We start from the raw sequence: 21,349 nt of genomic DNA on the forward strand, positions 1-21,349 counted from the left end.
TTATCAAAATCATAATAATCGTGCTTGTTAGTATTTTCCTTTTAATGAGTCTATTATTTGTATTTTCTACTATTTGTTGTTAATAATGCTGTCTTCATCTGAATTATTATTATTATTATTATTATTATTATTATTATTACTATTATCATTACTCTAATAATCATAAATATTATATTGTAACTATTAGTTTTTTTCTAGTTATATTGTCACTCCAATTAATTTTGTATTTTATTCTCCTATAACTTACAATTTCATGCATAATATTTTTTTTATTTATTGTCATCTGATTATTTTTTTCTTTTTTTTTTTATTTATTATGTTGGAGGTACTAAGGTACCGGTCCCCGAATACAGTAAAAAAAAAAAAACATACATGTGAAACATACTCCACGCATTGACAGATAAGTCCCTTGTACAGTTATCAGAAGTGGGAGGGGGGGGGGATGCGGTGAGAAAAACTGACGGAGACGACTGAAGAGAATCAGAAGAGAGGAATTAATAAGAAAAAATACCTTTGATTTCACCGTAAAAGAGTGGTATGAATGGAACTTCTCCCACCCATACATGTGAGGCATACTCCATACATAGACGGATAAGGACCTTTTACAGAGTTAGCAGCTGGGAGGGTGAGAAAAACTGGTGGTGACGACTCAGAACATCTAACTTCATAGAAGCTGTTTTACCTAGAGATGAGATGTGAAGTTTCCAGTTTAGATTACAAATAAAGGACAGACAGAGGATGTTCAATGTAGAAGAGGGGAATAGTCAAGTTTTTTTTTTTTTTTTTTTATGTAGGAGGGAAGCCAAACAAAGGCAACAACAATAAAAAAAATAATTAAAAAAAAAAAAAAGGTCCACTGAGGTGCCGGTCCCCGAATAAGGTCCAAAGTGATAGTCAAAAACTGAAGGATAATTGTCTTGAAACCCCACCCTCTTGAAAGAGTTCAAGTCCGAGGAAGATGGAAATACAGAAGCAGGCAGGAAATTCCAGAGTTTAAAAGAGAAAGGGATGAATGACTGAGAATACTAGTTAACTCTTGCATTAGAGAGGTGGACAGAACAGGGGTGATAGAAGAGTCTTTTGCAGCAAGGCCGCGGAAGAAGGGGAGGCATGCGATTAGCAAGATCAGAAGAGCAGTTAACATGAAAATTGCAGAAGATGGCAAGAGATGTAAGATTGCGGCGATGAGAAAGAGGCTGAAGACAGTTAGAGGAGAGGACCTGATAAGACGAAAATCTTTTGATTCCATCTTGTCTAGATGAACGGTATGAGTTGAATTCCCCTAGACACGTGAAGCATGCTCCATACATAGACAGATAAGGCCTCTGTATAGAGTTAGCAGCTGAAAGGGTGAGAAAAAGACGGCGGGCTTTTCATGAACAGCGGCTTGTATAATCTGCATTCCACCTTGGAACAGGACATTTGGAAACTGGCCAGAGGTCTTGGGGATGGACTGAATAACACCGGAGTGCAAGACATCAGTAATTTATATTCCAGCCTCATCACAATTTCCTATGTCATTCATTGAGCGGACAGGGGTGCTGAGATCTTTGAAAAAGTGCCAATCTGCCTTATCTAGCCGCCACCAGGGAGGACGTGACTGTGGTGAACCATTAGTTGACTCCAATAAAACTGGGAATTGATTGCTCCCATATGGGTCTAGTAAAACTTTCCGGTTGATTTCAAGAAAAGAATTAGAGGTACAGAGAGAGAGAGAGAGAGAGAGAGAGAGAGAGATTCATTTTTCGACTGTGGAAATGGGTCACATCTCTAAAAATGCTCGATCATCGTTTAAAAATGCTCGATAAAAGAAGTAACTAAAAGACCACGAGGGTTGACGGCATCATCATCCCATAAAGAATGGTGACCATTGAAGTCTCCCAATAAAATAAGAGAAGAAATAGCATTTAAAAGATTATCAAGTTAATTTCTCTCGATAGCAACACTGGGAGGCAGATACAGTCTGCACAATGAATAAAAACGATTTATAAAAAAAACTTTAATAGCAACAACTTGCAGCGGCAAGTGAGTATGCAGGTGGATAAAAGGAATATCATTGTGAATAAAGATGGCAGTGCCACCGTGGTGGCCCTGACCAGGAAATGGAGTGGAGAAGAAAGCACGGTACCAAGGAGGACCAAAGTGAGTTGGTTCTCCAAGCATAGTCTGTTGCAAACAAATATAGAAAGGAGAAAACCTAGAGATCAATACCAGGAGTTCCTCCAAGGAGGCAGGCAAACGACGGCAATTCCACTGCAAAATCTAGAATATTAGTATTTTGAGGGAGTTTTCAGGGAAGCCCCAGCAGAGAAGCTTCCCTTTGCCTACCTAACAAAGTACTTTACTCGGCCTGCGAGGTTTATCTGGTCCCACGATACCTGTAGGCATAGAAACCTGAGATTGAGTAACTGCTGTGGGGATAGCTACCCACACATGAGTGTCTGAATCTCCTGAAAAGACTGGAGAAGAGGATTTCTGGACAGAATCCTCTTCCTTGGTATCACTTTTGGAGGAAAACTCATTTGGAAGATGGGCAGAGAATTTTCATGCCCATTTCGGATGCGAAGGAATCACTTTGATATCTAACGTCATCTGACGCTCCCAAAGGGATCTTTCTAGGGGGAGCGTCCGTCGAGTCCAGGGACTCGGCAGACCCGCGGGAGCGTTTTTGGTGGGACTGAGGAAGAAGCTTAGAAGGGGAGGGGGAAAGTGGTACGTGTCAACTAGTTCGTGCTAGATTTTGGGAAACAGGTACGTGAAAATAGGTTCGAAACACTGCGAACTTATTTCCCACGAACCTATTTCCCAATTTGAACATCGGCTTAGAAACAGGATCATGTGTAATATCATGAAGCATACTTGGTAATAAATTCGTTTCAAAATTGTTAACAGGTAGACTTCAGGAATATCGAAAGAGTTTATTTCTATATTTGATCAAGGACTTTATTTCAATAAAATTCCTCTGAGTACATATTACTGTACCGTGTAAAAGAACTAAAATAACCAAAATAACTAAAAGTTCATATGAGCTTCTACGAAAGATACAATTTCTGTTCTGCAAATGGGGCAATGTTTACAAGTAGAGCTATTTATAATTGTGACACATCTAAGGCAGACAGTTGTGTGACCGCAGGGAAACAGGCAGATTGGCTTTTTCTTATTCACAGAGGCACTGTAGCAGACCACACAGTCAGCTTTCTCACTAGTTGATTGCAGAGTTGATGGTCCTGGTTCCGTGTCGTCTGACTGCTGCAGATAGACAGATAGATAGATAGATAGATAGATGGATAGATATATTGATGGATAGATAGATAGACAGATAGTTATACAAGTGTAAAACATTACCTCAGTTCTGGCTTGGCGAGATGCTGCCATTCGCGTTCTTGGTGGTGTATAGGGGCTGCTGCTTCACGTGGGCGGCTACGCCTGAGAGGGTGAATGGGGGAATGGTAGACAGCCTCTGGCTCCTCTTCAAGTAAAGGTTCAGGTTCAGGATGAGGCTGTACATCGTCAGTCTCTTCAGCCTCAGTCTCATTCCCAAGCTGTACAACTTGCTGCTGCCCCTCCTCATCAGGTTCGTCGGTTCTGAGTACCATCTTCTTCATGCCGAGATAACGCGTGCACTTTATGAAAGTCTCAACAGTTCCACCAGCAAGCAACTCTCAGTTAGCTTTCTCGATCTTCTGCTGTGCCATTGTTTTCCCCTGCTGCCGTGTGACAGAAACACCATTTGCAACTCTGACTACATCCAGCTCGAATCGCAGAGCTTTTCTCTTGATGTACTCAATGAAGGTCCAAAACCTTGTCTTGGGCTTCAAATCCTTTGACATAACGGCATGATATGACTCGCATGAATTATTTGTTCTGTGCACTTGTCCCCACACAGACAACCTGTCCACGCCAATCCGTCTCAACCAAAAGTTGTTGTAATACTCTACAAGGCTGTCCACAGCAGCTTGTTGTCTGGGAATTTGTGGCTTAGAGTTTCTGAGTAACTGCAGACCCTTCTCAATCTTGTCTGCTGGCAAAAGGGGAAGAGAAAAAAACCCTCTTAAAGCTTAAAGACTGAGCCAGGTTTGTTAAATTCCCCCCGCAGACCCCTCTTCTGGATGGTTCGGAAGACTGCTTGGTTGTGGTGAAACCAACAGCCAAGCAGTCTTGCACTGGGAAAGACTGTACCTATAGCGTTGTGTATTGCTACTTCAAAATCGCTGTGTACAATAGTTGGATCCAGTCCAGGTAACTGAGACTTAATCCTATCAAGAACTGCAGTATACAGCTCCCCTTGCCTGCTCGTCATGAGGACATGGAACATAGGCAGAAAATTGTCTCCAAAACGTCCGAAAATGGTCAGGTGCTGCTCAAAAATTGCTGGTACAACAGAAAATGTAGCATCCATGGCCATCTCTTCCACGTGCATGACAATGTCCTCTATACCATCCTCATACATTATCAAGGCAAGGTTATCGTTGTAGGTAGCCACACCTTTATAGAAAGACTGGAACATAGTATTTGATGCCAAGAAGTCTGCTGCCTCCAAGGGGCTGGCTGGAGCAGGAGGAAGGTATTTGTTTCGTTCATTTAGCAGTGTGCGCCTCACGCTTTCAAATGACACAGAAGTTGCTGCAGAAGCTGGAGCCCTGGCACATCGTTCATCATACACATGCCTGTGAATTGATCTTGATGAAATTTTGAGTGTAATCTTATTTGTCTACACAATACAATGTTTATAGATTAATTACCATCACCGTAGTAATTTGCGTTTGTTAATTACCTAACTATAGTGCATATCAAGGTACTTGCCTGGCATTCTGTGTTGTATCATTCTTAATTGAGTCTTTCATAGACGATTTTAGCTCCATCTGCTCGATGTAACTTGCCTGGGAGTCTTTGGTCACCATCATAGTGCTGTTCTCCAGGTTGATGTGGCCACGCCCATGGCACCCACTTTTGAACAAATGACACCGCACATAAAGCTTCTCATTGTACTGCCGATCCTTGACATAGGCTTGGTCATCAAAGACGTACACCGTGGAACCACGCCTCTGTCCCTCGATTTTTCTGACCTGCCTTGCCTCGCGGTGACTTTCTTCACTCATTGTCACTGCTTAAATAGACAAGGGCAGGGTGATTATGTTGAATAATAAGACACAAACAAGAGACAGGAATAGCGTAAATGTTTCATCACAGTATACCAAAGTTGCACTTAACACTACACCACAGTGCCTGAAGTCAGAGATGTCTGAGTAGCACCGGGCCGCACCACCATCACGTACCTGCGGGTGGAGGACTTCGACACTGTGGATGTTTTTTAACTTAAGCTCGTTTTGAACCAAATTACAACTATTTTCGAACATAATTCTATCTAGCTCTTTTCGAACCAAGTTACAACTCGAACATTTCGAACTTTACTCTATCAAGCTGGTTTTTTTTTTTTTTTCACATTTCGAACTAACTGGCGTTTACTTGGAAAGAAATTCGAACACGTTCCTGTTTCAAACCCTGCACTATCTTATTGAACACGAATCTAATTCACCCTCCCGCTTAGAAGAGTTGTTAGTATGTGTCTGTGGAGGCTTAAAATACAAATTGGGAGTCGTTCGTGCATGAGAGTCCATGGGGTCGTGGACTTCAGCAATATGAACTTTTGTAGGGGCAGACTGTGATGTAACTGATGAAGATGCAGTGGAGGGCTTTGCTGAAAAGGAGGGTGGCTTGGCAGAAGATGCAGAGGAGGGCTTATATGTAATATCCTCCAAAACAGAGAATTTGTTCCTGACAGAAGATGGAGGAGCGACATTTTCACAGGGAGGGAAGGAAACAATTGATGATTGAGATTGGAAGGGAGGTATTACAACCTTATTATCTATGGTGGAGACAGGAGAAATAAGAGTGTAGGGAGGAGGCATTTTGTTTTTGCTCCACCGTCCTTCTGTCAGAAAAGAAGTTCTTGTGTGGCACTACCTAGACTTATAAACTGAGAATTAGCCAGCTGGAGGATGTCCTGCTCGAGACGGTACCTCTTGCATTGTCGGGAACATAGCGGGTGAGCCTCTCTGCAGTAGAAGCAGTAGGGTTCCGATTCGCATTCAGGAGTATGGTGCGAATCAAGGGTTGAGCAATGACCGCCCTGGAGACTATTCTGATTGGAGACTATTCCTCCCATGACCAAACTCACAACACCAGTAGTACTGTAAAGGGCGGTCAACGAATGCCTTTACGGGAAGAGAAAGAGGGCCGATCTTTACACGTTCAAGGAGAAAAGGACCATAAAAAGTAAGTATAATCATGTTATTATTTCCTCTAATCTTGGCCAATCGTTGAATATTATCTGTATAGAGCTGAAGGATGTCATCTTCTGAGAATTTACATAGGTCCTGGTTATAAATACGTCCTTTACAGTAACTGAATGTTCGGTGTGGCTTGATGGATACGAAGATCCTATCAAAAAGACAAGGCAGATGGAGGAGCATCATCACCTGCGTTAATTTTTTTTTTATCTCTGATCAAGACACCATATTTCTTGATATTATTTGGAAGGATGACTCCAATCTCCCTTTCTAGACACTTGGCAGCATGGATAAAGTTCCCTATAATATGCTACAAACCAGTAGAGTATAGGTGGGTGGGGAGCTTTAGGGGCACGTTCATCAGAATCATCAGATTAGGACAATGATTCTCACTGTCAACTACATTATTTGATCGAATGACCTCAGCAATTAAGCTGTTGTCTCCAAGACTCAGGGAATTTACTGCCTCAAGAGCAGGTTTGGCAGCAAACCTGCTGATGTAAATGTTAAAACGTTACATAACAGCTTTTAGAGAGACAATCGTCGTCATATTTGAGACGGATACGAAGAACTGTTCCGAAGGGTTTGAAAACTGAATGAATAACACGGTGTGCTGGTGTGGGGACACACGCCCACATGCTTGCCGCCCATATTCCATCGCGCACCTTTCCCCTGGGACCTGACGCCAAGCTCTGGTTGCCTGCCTACCACCACGAGGGAATGAGGTCAACTCTCAATCTTTGTCTTCCGGACACCAGCCCCGGCCCGACCTGAGCCGGTAGGCTCAGCAACCACCCCAGCATCATTAGAGTCTGTGTCCACCTTTCCTCGGTGGCGGACATGGAGAGTCCTCGTCCGCCTAGCCTTGCTGGCGGACATGGAGAGTCAGTGTCCGGCCAGCCTTGCAGATGGACATGAGTAGTTGCGTCCACCCAGGCCTCGGAGGTGGATGTGCAACCCGCTGGCACTTCACTTAATTATCTATATTGTACAGTATTATTATACCAATGTACAGCATTTGATTTCTTTGGGCATCAGCTATACACAAGCAAGTACTAGAAGAAGAAGCAGAATTTTCCTAGTACATAACAATGGTGACCGCGGTGGAAGGAGTCGACGCTACAAGTCCTCTTGGCCCACGTGCCCTGCCTGCTCGTCGCCAGCTCCTCCAGCTACTTTCTTCGCTTCCGGGTTACCTGCTAAGCCGTCACCGATGCAAGCTGCTACGCTACTACGCGTCTACGGTGCTTTCTTCAAACTGCTTTTAGGGCCTCTTTCAAGCTTTTTATGCCAAGCGCCCGTACTACTTCAAGCAATCACTGACGCCGTCCCTGTTTCAAGTCTGAATTTTTTAAGCCATCACCGACGCAATTCGACTGCCTTGCTGCTGATCCCGTCATTCCAAGACTTTGGATTTCTCAGCCGTCAGTCTTCTGCTGTAAACTGTAGTGTCTTCTTGTGGCCGTCTCTGCACCCACGCGGGCCACCAACCCACCACACTCAACGAAGATTATTGCCATCATGTGCATTATTTGTGAAGTGTTATGATTTTTGAAGTGCATTTTTATTTTGCAATTTATTCGGTATAGAAACGAATTGTTCTCTTGTTTTATGGCCTGTAGTGTTGTCCTAGTTTTTCTTGGGCTGTGATTCGCTGTGCTGAAGTCACAGTTAGTGAGAGTTTTGTGTTTTGGCCACTGTGCTCTCTATTCTGTCGTCTTTCCTGTGATTGTTGTATTGTGTATTGTGATCCTCCACGACGTAGCTAAGACTTCCCCCACAACGCATCCGAGCCCAGACACCCAACCATCCAACACAGGATGACGTCAAAGGGTGGCCCCTCTGGTGAGTGGCACCATTGACCTGTACTGGCAGCCTAACTTTGAGAACCATTTAGTCTGGTCACTCACTAGCGACCTTGTTACCGTTAGTAGCTCTCTCCTCCTAAGTAGCCAGGTCATTGGGACACACAAGCCTCCTCCCCCCCCCCCTCCCAACACAACAAAGCGGTTCCCACTATCAGGGTTACAAACATGGAAAACACTCATATGAATCTCTGATGTGTCTCTCCAGTGTGGACTTGGTTGTGCCCTCTGACCTGCAGTATGGCACCCAGCTAGACAACGGCTCCTGGACCGGTATCGTCGGTCAGCTAGCATCAAAGGTAAGCGTCTTTCCTTCCGCAAAAACTGGTAAGCAAGGTGCCTTCACAGTTCTGTGAGTCTCATTCAGGATACTGCATTATAGAAACTCTTCCACCATTACTTACTTCTCGTGGTCATCACTAGAAATAGAATATTGAAATCTTATAACTACGAGTAAGATGAAAGTTTGCGATGAATAAATGAATTATATATTACTAAGACAGTATCGAATTTCATAAATGGTTCAGAAAATAAGAAAGAAGAAAGAAAAAACGTTGAGTCCCAATCTAGGAAAGGGATCTTAAATATTTTCAGCGAAGCCTGTCCTTTGGATATGGATATTTTGACACCTTTTCTCACTTTCTTTGTTTTAACTCAAGCAACATTCGTGTTCTTACATCTGGCTTTCAATGTCCTCCAAACCCTACCAGCCATTCCGCACAGAAACCCAGGTGTCTAATGCTACTGACAGCAGAACGTTCTCTGTTCCCTTAAACTTTTCTTCGTTTCCAATAATTTGATTTCCACAGCTAGCTGTCAAGTCTGTGTACGCAGTAATTTACGTACTGTAACTTGCCTCCGTCTTCGTAATAATTTTCCACTAAAATAAATAAATAGATAAATAAACAAATATGCCCGATGAGGTTTCGGTAGTCAGAAATTACAGGATAAATGTCTTGAAACCTCTCTCTTAAAAGACTTCAAGTCATAGGAAGGTGGAAATACAGAAGCAGGCAGAGAGTTCCAGAGTTTACCAGAGAAAGGGATGAATGATTGAGAATCCAAAGCTCGATGTTGCGTGTATTGGCGCAATGACTTAACGGGCTCTTCTGCCTACGCTCTTGAATCTTTCGAGATTTCCACCATCTGACCACGACTACTGAGCCACTCTCAAACTAAATTTATCTGTGCTGTATACCTCTCACCTGACTCCTCCGACTATAAGTAATTCTTTGACTACTTAACTTCCAAAGTGGAGCACGTTTTGGCTCTCTTCCCTTTTGCGGAGATCTTCATTCTTGGAGACTTGAATGTTCACCATCAGCTCTGGCTTTCCTCTCCCTTCACTGACCATCCTGGTGAATTAGCCTTCAACTTTGCTATCCTCCACGACCTAGAGCAATTGGTGCAACACCATACTCGTATTCCTGACCGTCATGGAGATACACCCAACATTCTTGACCTTTTCCTAACCTCTAAACCTGCTTATGCTGTTATCCTCTCTTCTCCACTAGGTTCCTCTGATCACAGTTTCATATCTGTATCTTGTCCTATCGTTCCAATCCCTCTTCAGGATCCCCCTAAGCAAAGGTGCCTCTGGTGTTTTGCCTCTGCTAGCTGGGGGGGACCTAAAGAGGTATTTTGCTGATTTTCCTTGGAATGACGACTGCTTCCGTGACAGATACCCGTCTCTGTGTGCCAAACGCATAACAGAGGTGATAGTGTCCTCACTCTTTTCTTGACCTAAACCTTTCAAACCTTGATTTAACAGCCGCTCTCATGCTATAGAAAGGTGGCCCACAAAAGGTACTTGACCCTTCCATCACCAGAATCTCATGCACTTTATATTTCTGGCCGGAACCATGCTAGGTCTGTTCTCCAACTAGCCAAAAACTCCTTCATTAATAGAAAATGTCAAAATCTTTCAAGATCTAACTCCCCTCGCGACTTCTGGCATCCAGGCAAAAACATCTCCAATAACTTTGCTACTTCTTCTTTCCCTCCTTTACTTCAACCAGATGGTACCACTGCTATCACATCTATCTCTAAAGCTGAACTCTTTGCTCAGATCTTTGCTAAAAAGGACGGTTCAGGGCTTGTTCCTCCCTCCTCCCCACCTTCTGACTACTTCATGCTACCTATTAAAATTATTCGCAATGATGTTTTCCACGCCCTCTCTGGCCTAATCCCTCGGAAAGCTTATGGACCTGATGGGGTCCCTCCTATTGTTCTCTGAAAATGCTCTTCCGTGCTTGCACCTTGCCTAATCACACTCTTTCAACTCTGTCAACATCTACTTTTCTTTCTTGTTCGAAGTTTGCCTACATTCAGCTTGTTCCTAAAACACCGTTCTAATCCCTCAAACTACCGTCCTATTGTTTTAATTTCCTGCCTATCTAAAGTTTTTTTTTAATCTATCCTCAACAGGAAGATTCTTAAACATCTATCACTTCACAACCTTCTATCTGATCACCAGTATGGGCTTCGTCAAGGCCGCTCTGCTAGTGATCTTCTGGCTTTACTTACTATGTCTTGCTCATCCTCTTTTAGAGATTTTGATGAAACTTTTGCTGTTGCCTCAGACTTATCAAAAGATTTTAACAGAGTCTGGCACAAAGCTTCGATTTCGAAACTACCCTCCTACGGCTTCTATCCTCTCTGTAACTTCATCTCAAGTTTCCTTTCTGACTGTTCTGTTACTGCTGTGGTAGATGGTCACTGTTCTCCTTACAGTGGTGTTCCTCAGGGTTCTGTGCTGTCACCCACTCTCTTCCTAATATTTATTAATGATCCTCTAAACCAAACTTCTTGTCCTTTCCACTCCTACGCTGATAATACCACCCTGCACTTTTCCACATCTTTTCATAGACGTCCAACCCTTCAGGAAGTAAATAGTTCACGCAGGGAAGCCACAGAACGCCTGACTTCTGATCTCTTTAAAATTTCTGATTGGGGCAGAGCAAACTTGATATTGTTCAATACCTCAAAAACTCAATTCTTCCATCTATCAACTCGACACAACCTTCCAGACAACTATCACTTCTTCATTGACATTCAGTTTTCCCTCTCTTCTACAGTGAACATCCTCGGTCTGTCCTTTTCTTAAAATCTAAACATCTCATCTCTAGCTAAAACAGCTTCTATTAAGTTAGGTGTTCTGAGAGGTCTCCGCCAGTTTTTATCACCCCACCAACTGCTAACTCTGTACAAGGGACTTATCCGCCCATGTATGGAGTACGTTTCAAATGCTAATGGGGAGTTCCACTCATACTGCTCTTCTAGACAGGGTGGAATCAAAAGCTTTTCGTCTCATCATCTCCTCTCCTCTAACTGACTGTCCTCAGCCTCTTTCTCATCGCTGTTGCATCTCTACCTTTCTTTTACCGCTATTTTCATGCTAGTTGCTCTTCTGATCTTGCTAATTGCATGCCTCCCCTCCTCCCGCGGTCTCGCTGCACAAGACTTTCTTCTTTCACTCTCTATTCTGTCCACCTCTCTAATGCAAGAGTTAATCAGTATTCTCAATCATTCATCCCTTTCTATGGTAAACTCTGGAATTTCCTGCCTGCTTCTGTATTTCCACCTTCCTTCAAAAGGGAGGTTTCAATTTTTAACTACTGCTTCGGACCCTATTCGGGGACCGGCATTTCAATGGGCTTTTATTTTTAATAGATCTTTGTTGCCCTTGGCTGGTGTCACTCCTATATATATATATATATATATATATATATATATATATATATATATATATATATATATATATATATATATATATATATATATATATATATATATATATATATATATATATATATATAAGAAATACTGGCTAAATGAAATAATGAATGCATGCCTAACAGTCAGACCAAACTCTACATAATTGAAAGCCTCACACCAAGACGCCGGACACTATTCAAAATTATATGTTAAATAAGAAATAAACATAGGTAATTATTCAAACTCTTATAACCAGAATGATAGACTATTTGTAAAACTCACACCATAAACATACCATTACAAATGATGAATCACTACGAAACTCTCTTGACAAATATCCTGCTCTAAAACAAACGTAACTTATTCATATTAAACTAAGACTAATGCTCTGATTTAATTGTTTTTGTAATTTTCATGATATCTTTAAATATGCGTAATATACAGTGTTTTCTCTATATTTCCATTTACATTCTTTTCATTTCAGCGCTACTTCTCTTCGCATATCTTCTATTATTAGTATATCCTCTACCACTTCTTCTACTGCTACTTCTGCTACTATCACTTCTACTACAATTACTACTACTACCAATGCTACTACTACTAGTACCACCTCTACTTCTATTGCAATTTCTACTACTACTACTACTACTGCTACTATTACTACTACTACTACTACTACTACAACTACTACTACTACCACTACTTCTGATACTACTGCTACTATTACTGTTAGTGCTTCTGCTGCTGCTGCTGATTCTACTGCGACATCTCCTACGGTTGCTACTATAGCTATTCCTAACCCTCCTATCACAGATACCGCTACTACCCCTACTACTTCAACTACTACTACCGTTATTACTACTGTTCCTACTCCTACTGCTGCTACCACTCTCACTACTATTACTAATATTACTGCTACTTCTAATACATATTGCCAAGAAATCTCAGACAAATTTCTTATACTATTGGTGAAATTTATATCCACCAAACTATATTGCACATTTATTGCATACCTGAGCAGCCTACTAAGACATTTATTTTTTTAACATACTCGTTTTTTTATGATGTATTTTTATATACTTACTTTATTATACGAGTATTTTGTTAATTTTCTTGTATACTTTATGGAGAATCAATACAAATCACTCTATGATGATGTATACCAAAATGATGATACTATCAACTCCTCTGACCTTGATTTAACCATGACTGGAAAATTTTCAGGTCAAAATTATATTAATTACTTATCTAAATATTGCAATTTTTTTTATGAATACACTTTTGTTACAGTCACTATGTAACAATTACATTAATAGTATATTATAGTATCAGATCACTACATAATTTTTTTTATCTAAAATCTATCCAGAACTGTTTACCAAGCTACCAGATATAATGGCTTTCACTGAAATATGGTTACAAGAATCCACTAAGCATCTCTATTCTTTGGATGGGTACACATCAATTCACCAAGTCAGATACAACAGAGAATATGGAGGTATCAGCCTTTCTATTAGAAATGAGATAAATGCAAAGGTTTTAAACCAGTTCTGCCTTTCTAATGATAGTGTTGAAATTTGTTCTTCAAATCTAAAAGCTGGAAACACACACTATATAATTTCAGTTATCTACAGGCCCCATAGCAAGCATATTGCAGCAAATGAATTCGTTAACATTTTGAATGAGATACTAAGTAATGAAATTTTCAGACATAAGAAATCAGTTCTTCTTGGTGACTTTATAAACATAAACTTACTTGAACACTAAACTCACCTCCTTACAAACATATTTCCCAATGCAATGCAAACCCTTAACTACTTCCTACATATATCCATATCAACAATATTCCCTGATGGTTCTGACCTTGATCAGACCTCTCTGTTAGATCACATCTGGACAAAATTCACGCTGTTTTCTTATTCAGGCATCATACACTACTGCTTGTCAGATCACCTTCCCATATTCATCAATATTAAACAACAATCAGTTGTTCATGTCAAACATAAAATTACTTTCAGGATCTTTAATACTCATAATCATAATAATTATACTAATGAACTACTAGAAATTAACTTGGAAAGAAATTCTTAATTTACGAAATACAAATGACAACTTTAATCTATTTATCAATACTATTAGCGAACTTTACAACAAATCTTTCAATAAAAACAAAGTATGTTACTACCAAGAGACTTCGAAACCTATGGTTCACAAGAGGAATACTTAATTATATCAAGCATGAAAGTAATTCATTTAAGATGTGCAAACTTAACCTAACACAAATTATTCGATCTGCTAAATCAAATCATTATCGTCAAAGAAAATTTGGCAAACGATTAATGAGATCAGAGGTATCTAATACCTACAACAGAAATAAAACCAAGACCCTGCATTACAAAAATTTTACATTAAATAACCCACTTGATATTCCTGAGGTTTTCAGTTTCCAGTATTGCACCAGAGCTTAAAAACAAACTTCTCCAATCCAATATAAACCCCCAGGATTATCTTAAATGCAATTACCCAAACTCTATGGTACTTCCTGTCCTCTCCGCTTATGACAAAAAAGCAGTTATCAAGAAACTAAATATACATATATACATGATATATTAGTTTCTGTTACCAAAAGAAACTGATTTTTTTGTCTCTTCCTCCGACTATTATTTTTAATCAATCTGTAGCAACCGGAACATTTTTTTCAATGTTGAAGACAGCTAAAATTACCCCTATTCACAAATCTGGTCCTGATAATCATCCCAAAAACTATAGACTAATTTCCCAACTTACAGTAATTTCTAAGATATTTGAAACATTAATAAAATCACGCTTAATGCAATACCTAGAAAAACAAAAATATTCTCGACTCTGCTCAGTTAGGCTTTAGACCCAAATGTAACACCTTTCAAACATTGAACGCCTTCTCTACTGATGTCCTTGCAGCAACTGGTAATAAACTCTCTGTTCTATCTATTTTCATTGATTTTGCTAAAGCATTTGGTACAGTTAACCACAACATTCTTCTGATATAGAAAAAAAATCACTATGGCATCCGTGGCCCTTTACCATCGTGGTTTTAATATTACTTAATAAACAGGCATCAACAAACTGTCTTCAGTGGTGAAAAGTCATCCACAACCTCAGGCACACTTGGTGTCCCTTAGGGCAGTGTCCTAGGTCCTATATTCTTCTTTATTTATGTCAATGACATTTCAGATATATTTGCTGAATCCGAATGAATTTTATTTTATTTTATTTAGTTTATTTATTTTATTTTAATTTATTTTATGAAAGGTGCATGTGCAACAGACTTCCTGTTAATACTGACAAAACCGACTTTGTTATTTTCAAGCAAAAACAAACTACATCTCTCATAATTTCAACTAAACAACAAAATTATTTCCAAAACAAACTAAATCGAGTTCCTTGGTGTTATATATGATGATTCTTCAACTTTCAAGTGTCACATAAATTACTTCACTTTAAAACTCTCAAGACATATTGCTTTACTCTATCATATTAAAGATTCCATGCCACTAGATGTACTTTAATGTCTTTATTATGTTCATGTTTACCCACTATTTACCTAACCTATAAGGTCCACAACATATTCCACCTATCTCCAGCCTCGGAGTCTCCATCTGGGGAGGGGATCACAAATGTCCCTAGGTCGGACTGCTCTTCTTATAACGACCCGAAGTGTCTTGATACTCCCCTTAACTTTTCTTCATTAACTTCTGCAATATTCGCGGTCTTAGATCTAATTTTCAATCTGTAGAACACCACCTCTCCTCTTCTAAACCTCATCTTTTCCTCACTGAAACACAGATGTCTGAGGCAACTGACAGTAGCCCCTTTTTGTTCCCTCCTACTTTCTCTATCCTCATTTTCAATCCAAAGCTGGATGTTGCGTTTATGTGCGCAACGACTTAAACTGCTCTCGTGCCCACGCTCTTGAATCTTCCGAGTTTTCCACCATCTGGCTTCAACTACAAAGTCACTCTCAAACTAAATTTATCTGTGCTGTATACCTCTCACCTAATTCCTTTGACTATAAGAAATTCTTTGACTACTTAACTTCCAAAGTGGAGCACATTCTCTCTATCCTTTTGCGGAGATCTACATTCTTGGAGACGTCAATGTTCACCACAAGCTTTGGGTTTCCTCTCCCTTCACTGACCATCCTAGTGAACTAGCTTTTAACTTTGCTATCAGTTAGAGGAAAGGAGCTGATGAGACGCCCTGTCTAGAAAGGCAGTATGAGTGGAACCCCCCCCCCCCCAGACATGTGAAGCATACTCCATACATGGACGGATAAGGCCCTTGTACAGAGTTAGCAGCTGGGGGTGGGGATGAGAAAAACTGGCGGAGACGTCTCAGAACACCTAACTTCATAGAAGCTGTTTTAGCTAGAGATGAGATGTGAAGTTTCCAGTTCAGATTATAAGTAAAGGACGGACCGAGGATGTTCAGTGTAGAAGAGGGGGACAGTTGAGTGTCACTGAAGAAGAGGGGATAGTTGTCTGGAAGGTTGTGTCGAGTTGATAGATGGAGGAATTGAGTTTTTGAGGCATTGAACAATACCAAGTTTGCTCTGCCCCAATCAGAAATTTTAGAAAGATCAGAAGTCAAGCATTCCGTGGCTCCCCTACGATCACAGTGTCATATCTGTATCTTGTCCTATCGCTCCAATCCCTCCTCAGGATCCTCTTAAGTGGAGGTGCCTCTGGCGTTTTGCCTCTGCTAGTTGGAGGGATCTGAGGAGATATTTTGCTGATTTTCCTTGGAATGACTACTGCATCCGTGTCAGAAACCCATCTCTGTGTGCCGAGCGGATAACAGAGGTAATAGTGTCTGGCAAAGAGGCGTCTTTTTTCAAAAAGAGGTCTTTTTCTCGACCTAAACTTTCCAGGCCATGGTTTAACACAGCCTGTTTTCGTGCTATACATGATAGAGAGGTAGCCCACAAAAGGTGCTTGAGCCTTCCATTACCAGAATCTCATGCACTTTGTATTTCCGTCCGGAACCATGTCAATTTTGTTCTCCAATTAGCCAAAAAATCCTTCATCAATAGAAAGTGTCAACATTTTTCAAGATCTAACTCCCGTCGTGACTTGTAGCACCTGGCCAAAAACATCTCCAATAACTTTGTTTCTTCTTTTTTCCCTCCTTTTAACCAGATGGCACCATTGGTATCACATCTATCTCTAAAGTTGAACTCTTCGCTCAAACCTTTCTAAAAACTCTACCTTGGACGATTCTGGGCTTGTAGCTCCCTCTCCTCCACCCTCTGACAACTTCATACTACCTATTAAAATTGTTCGCAATAACGTTTTCCATGCCCTCGCTTGCCTAAACTCTCGGAAAACTTATGGACCAGATGGGGTCCCTCCTATTGTTCTCCGAAATTGTGCCTCCGTGCTTGCACCTCGCCTAGTCAAACTCTTTCAACTCTGTCTGTAAACATCTACCTTTCCTTCTTGCTGGAAGTTTGCCTACATTCAGCCTGTTCCTTAAAAGGATGACCGTTCTAATCCCTCAAACTACCGTCCTATTGCTTTAATTTCCTGTCTATCTAAAGTTTTTGAATTTTGTCCTCAACAGGAAGATTCTTAAACATCTATCACTTCACAACCTTCTATCTGATCGCCAGGTAATATGGATTCCGTCAAGGCCGCTCTACTGGTAATCTTCTGGCTTTCCTTACTGAGTCCTCTTTTTGAGATTTTGATGAAACCTGTTGTTGCCTTAGACATATCAAAAGCTTTTGACAGAGTCTGGCACAAAACTTTGATTTCCAGACTACCCTCCGACGGCTTCTATCCTTCTCTCTGTAACTTCAAGTTTCCTTTGTGACTGTTCTATTGCTGCTGTGGTAGACGGTCACTGTTCTTCTCCTAAATCTATTAACAGTAGTGTTCTTCAGGGTTCTGTCCTGTCACCCATTCTCTTCTATTATTCATCAATGATGTTTTAAATCAAACTGATGATACCACCCTGCACTTTTCCACGTCTTTTCACAGACGTCCAACCCTTTAGGGAGTAAACAGTTCACGCAGGGAAGCCACAGAACGCCTGACTTATGATCACTCTAAAGATTTCTGATTGGAGCAGAGCAAACTTGGTATTTTTCAATGCCTCAAAAACTCAGTTCCTCCATCTATCAATTCGACACAGTCTTCCAGACAACAATCTCCTCTTCTTCAATGACATTCTACTGTCCCCCTCTTCTACACTGAACATCCTCTGTCCTTTTTTTATAATTTAAACTGGAAACTTCACATGTTATTTCTAGCTAAAAACAACTTCTATAAAACTAGACGTCTCCGTCAGTTTTTCACCCCCCCCCCCCCAACCAAGCTACTTACTCTGTACGAGTACAAGGGCTTTATCTGTCCATGTATGGAGTATGCTTCACATATCTGGGTGTTCTATTCATGCCGCTCTTTTAGTCAGGATGGAGTCAAAAGCGTTTCGTCTCATTAACTCTCCTCTGACTGTTTTCAGCCTCTTTCTCATCGCCGCAATGTTGCATCTCTTGTTATCTTCTACCACTATTCTCATGCTAACTGCTCTTCTGATCTTGCTAAATGCATGCCTCCCTCCTCCCGCGGCCTAGTGGCACAAGACTTTCTTCTTTCTCTCATCTCTATTCTGTCCATCTCTCTAATGCAAGAGTTAACCAGTATTCTCAATCATTCATACCTTTCTCTGGTAAATCCTGGGACTCCCTGCCTTCTTCTGTATTTCCATCTTCCTGTGACTTGAACTCTTTCAAGAAGGAGGTTTCAAGATACTTTTCCTTCAATTTTTTTACTACCTCTTTGGTCCCTATTCAGGACAAAAATCTCAGTGTTTTTTTCTTTTCTTTTTTTCTTTTTTTATGGATTTTCGTTGCCCTTGGCAGGTATCCCTCCACACACACACACACACAAAAAAAAAAAAAAAAAAATATATATATATATATATATATATATATATATATATATATATATATATATATATATATATATATATATATATATATATATATATATATATATATATATATATATATATATATATATATATATATATATATATATATATATATATATATATATATATATATATATATATATATATATATATATATATATATATATATATATATATATATATATATATATATATATATATATATATATATATTTTTTTTTTTTTTTTTTTTTTTTTTTTTTTTACAAAAGCTCTCTATTAAGGGAAAAATCAAAGCTATACAAACTCTTGCATGTTGGCATCATTAAGAGTTTAGCGGTTCAAACTTCACACGATATTGTTACATTTTTACTCTTATATTATTATTATTATTATTATTATTATTATTATTATTGCAGTTAATCTTATTAAGTTTGATAAAATATATAAGAACTTTCTCAACTGACTAGGCTAATTCATCAAAAGTAACACTAACAGTACCATAAATTCACATTCCAGTTGATTCATGAAAGCAATGTTGGTCAGTGCACACCCACCTCAGCGCAGCCACAAGCGAATATTTGTGATTTTTTTTTTTTCTATTACTTTCTTCTCAGGTATTTGTATTTAAGATGCTGGTTATAGATTTACACATTCACTTCACCTCTCGCATATATAATCAGCTGAAGTTGGCGTTTTCTTTATTATCATTGAAGAAGAGGCTCATACGTAACGGTAATAAGATTCAAAGGGTATGTGAGGAGGAAAAAAAAGTATTAATATTATATAAATACACCCGCCTTGCAGCAAAAAAAAAAAAGCACAAATAAATAAATAAGTAGATAAAAAAAAAAAACTTGGTGAAGTACTTGGGTCACATGTAACAGAGTGGTGTATATTTTTTATCGCTGCGACATCCTCCTGAGACATTCATTTTTTATCAGATTTATTGTTTCCTCCGCGTACCCGGGTTATCTCGCACCATGATGGTCTGCAGGCAGTAACGAGAGGAAGGAGAATGAAGGACGGGAGGAAGGTTGAAGGGGTAGAGGAGGGGTTTTCCTTTAGGGTATGCGTGAAACAATGCCTCTGCCAATAAAAAAAAATAATAATAATAATAATATAATAATAATAATAATAAATAATAATAATAATTAATTAATTAATTATTTATTTAATTAATTAAAAATAAAATAAAATAAAATAAAAAATCTGCCAATATGTGGGCTGTATTCTGCAAGGCAGGAGGAAAGAGCTTGATTTTGAATCAGTCTTGGAAGGATGTTCGGTGCGGTGGCTGTGAGTGCGATTATTTCAAGGCGGTAAAAAAATAAATAAATAAAATTAAATAAAATTAAATAATGAAAAAATAACAGCAGTAACGAAGCTTAGCCACCTCCAGTTCTTCCCACTGAGGATTCTAGTGATGAGGAAGTACCAGAGGCTTAGTTAGGTTAGGTTCAGTTAGGTTTAGTTAGGTTAGAGTAGATTAGGTTTAGTTAAACTAAATTTTTAGTGTCATGCGTGAAGACGAATCTACATTTTTCTGGTAGATCTTTTTTTTTCTTTTTTTTCTTTTTATGAGTCTTGATTTGCGGCGGAAAAAGTTACTAGATTCATTCAAAGCACATCAAAGTCTAGCAGGAAAATGTAGTTTCGTCCGGAAATTTTAGACGGGTGCACAAATATAAATTTTAATAAAAATACACCCTTTATTTATCTTGCCTCTGGGCACTTAACAGTCTTTTGCATAGGGTGTAGTTAGACCTAAAATTCGTGACTGTTTCAGTGCGATGAAAGATTTCATTTCATGTTACCAGCCGCTGCTTGCTACGATGGTGATGACGAGTGACCAATGACTCAGGGACGGCGTGGCATTAAGGGTGACATTTTTATACATTAACTTTGTACACATGTTCCTCACCCCGTTCTCAAGAAAAAGCAAAATAATTTGAATAAATTACCATTAATTTCATATTATTACTTAACGTATGTCTAATTATCTTAATGATAAAGTAAGCAAATAGATGAAAAACTGTTAACAGTGCTTGATAGTCCTGTCACACACATTAATTTTAGTATATTATATTATCCTAATTTTAGTATATTATGTTATGTTAATTTATAGTATCAGGGTAAAATTGTTCAAATAAGGTACACACATACACAAATACATGACTGTAGCGAGTATGTTTTCTATGAGCTGAAACCTCATAACATTATCTATAACCGACTGCACGTGCTGAAATTCTCACCACCTATTGTCACATGCACCAGAAGATGATGTTTGACATTGCAATATGCAGAAAGTGGACATGTCTGGCGTGCCGGTGCTCATAAACACCAAGAGGAACAAGGTAGTGGATCCTGGTTTTCCGGTGATGGGTGATCCAGTGAGTTTATCCTACATCAGACCTGCCCAGCGTGCAGACCTCGCTGGATTCGTCAAACCTTTCACTCTTCAGGTAATTTACTAATTATTTTGAGGTTTTAAATGGTCATAGCGTCCTGACTTGTGCCGCT

At 39.5% G+C, this 21,349-nt stretch overlaps 1 protein-coding gene across 1 annotated transcript in view; it reads left to right on the forward strand.

Moving 5' to 3' along the window:
* LOC135093665 (glutamate receptor ionotropic, delta-1-like) overlaps positions 1-21,349 on the forward strand; it is a 110,180-nt gene that overhangs the window by 16,735 nt on the left and 72,096 nt on the right. The window contains exons 3-4 of the mRNA XM_063993154.1: positions 8,364-8,454; positions 21,133-21,291. Coding sequence (XP_063849224.1) covers positions 8,364-8,454; positions 21,133-21,291 — 250 coding nt within the window. The remainder of the gene's footprint in view (positions 1-8,363; positions 8,455-21,132; positions 21,292-21,349) is intronic.

Source organism: Scylla paramamosain, chromosome 43 (assembly GCF_035594125.1).
Source record: "Scylla paramamosain isolate STU-SP2022 chromosome 43, ASM3559412v1, whole genome shotgun sequence".
In the NCBI taxonomy this organism is placed as follows: Eukaryota; Metazoa; Arthropoda; class Malacostraca; order Decapoda; family Portunidae; genus Scylla; species Scylla paramamosain.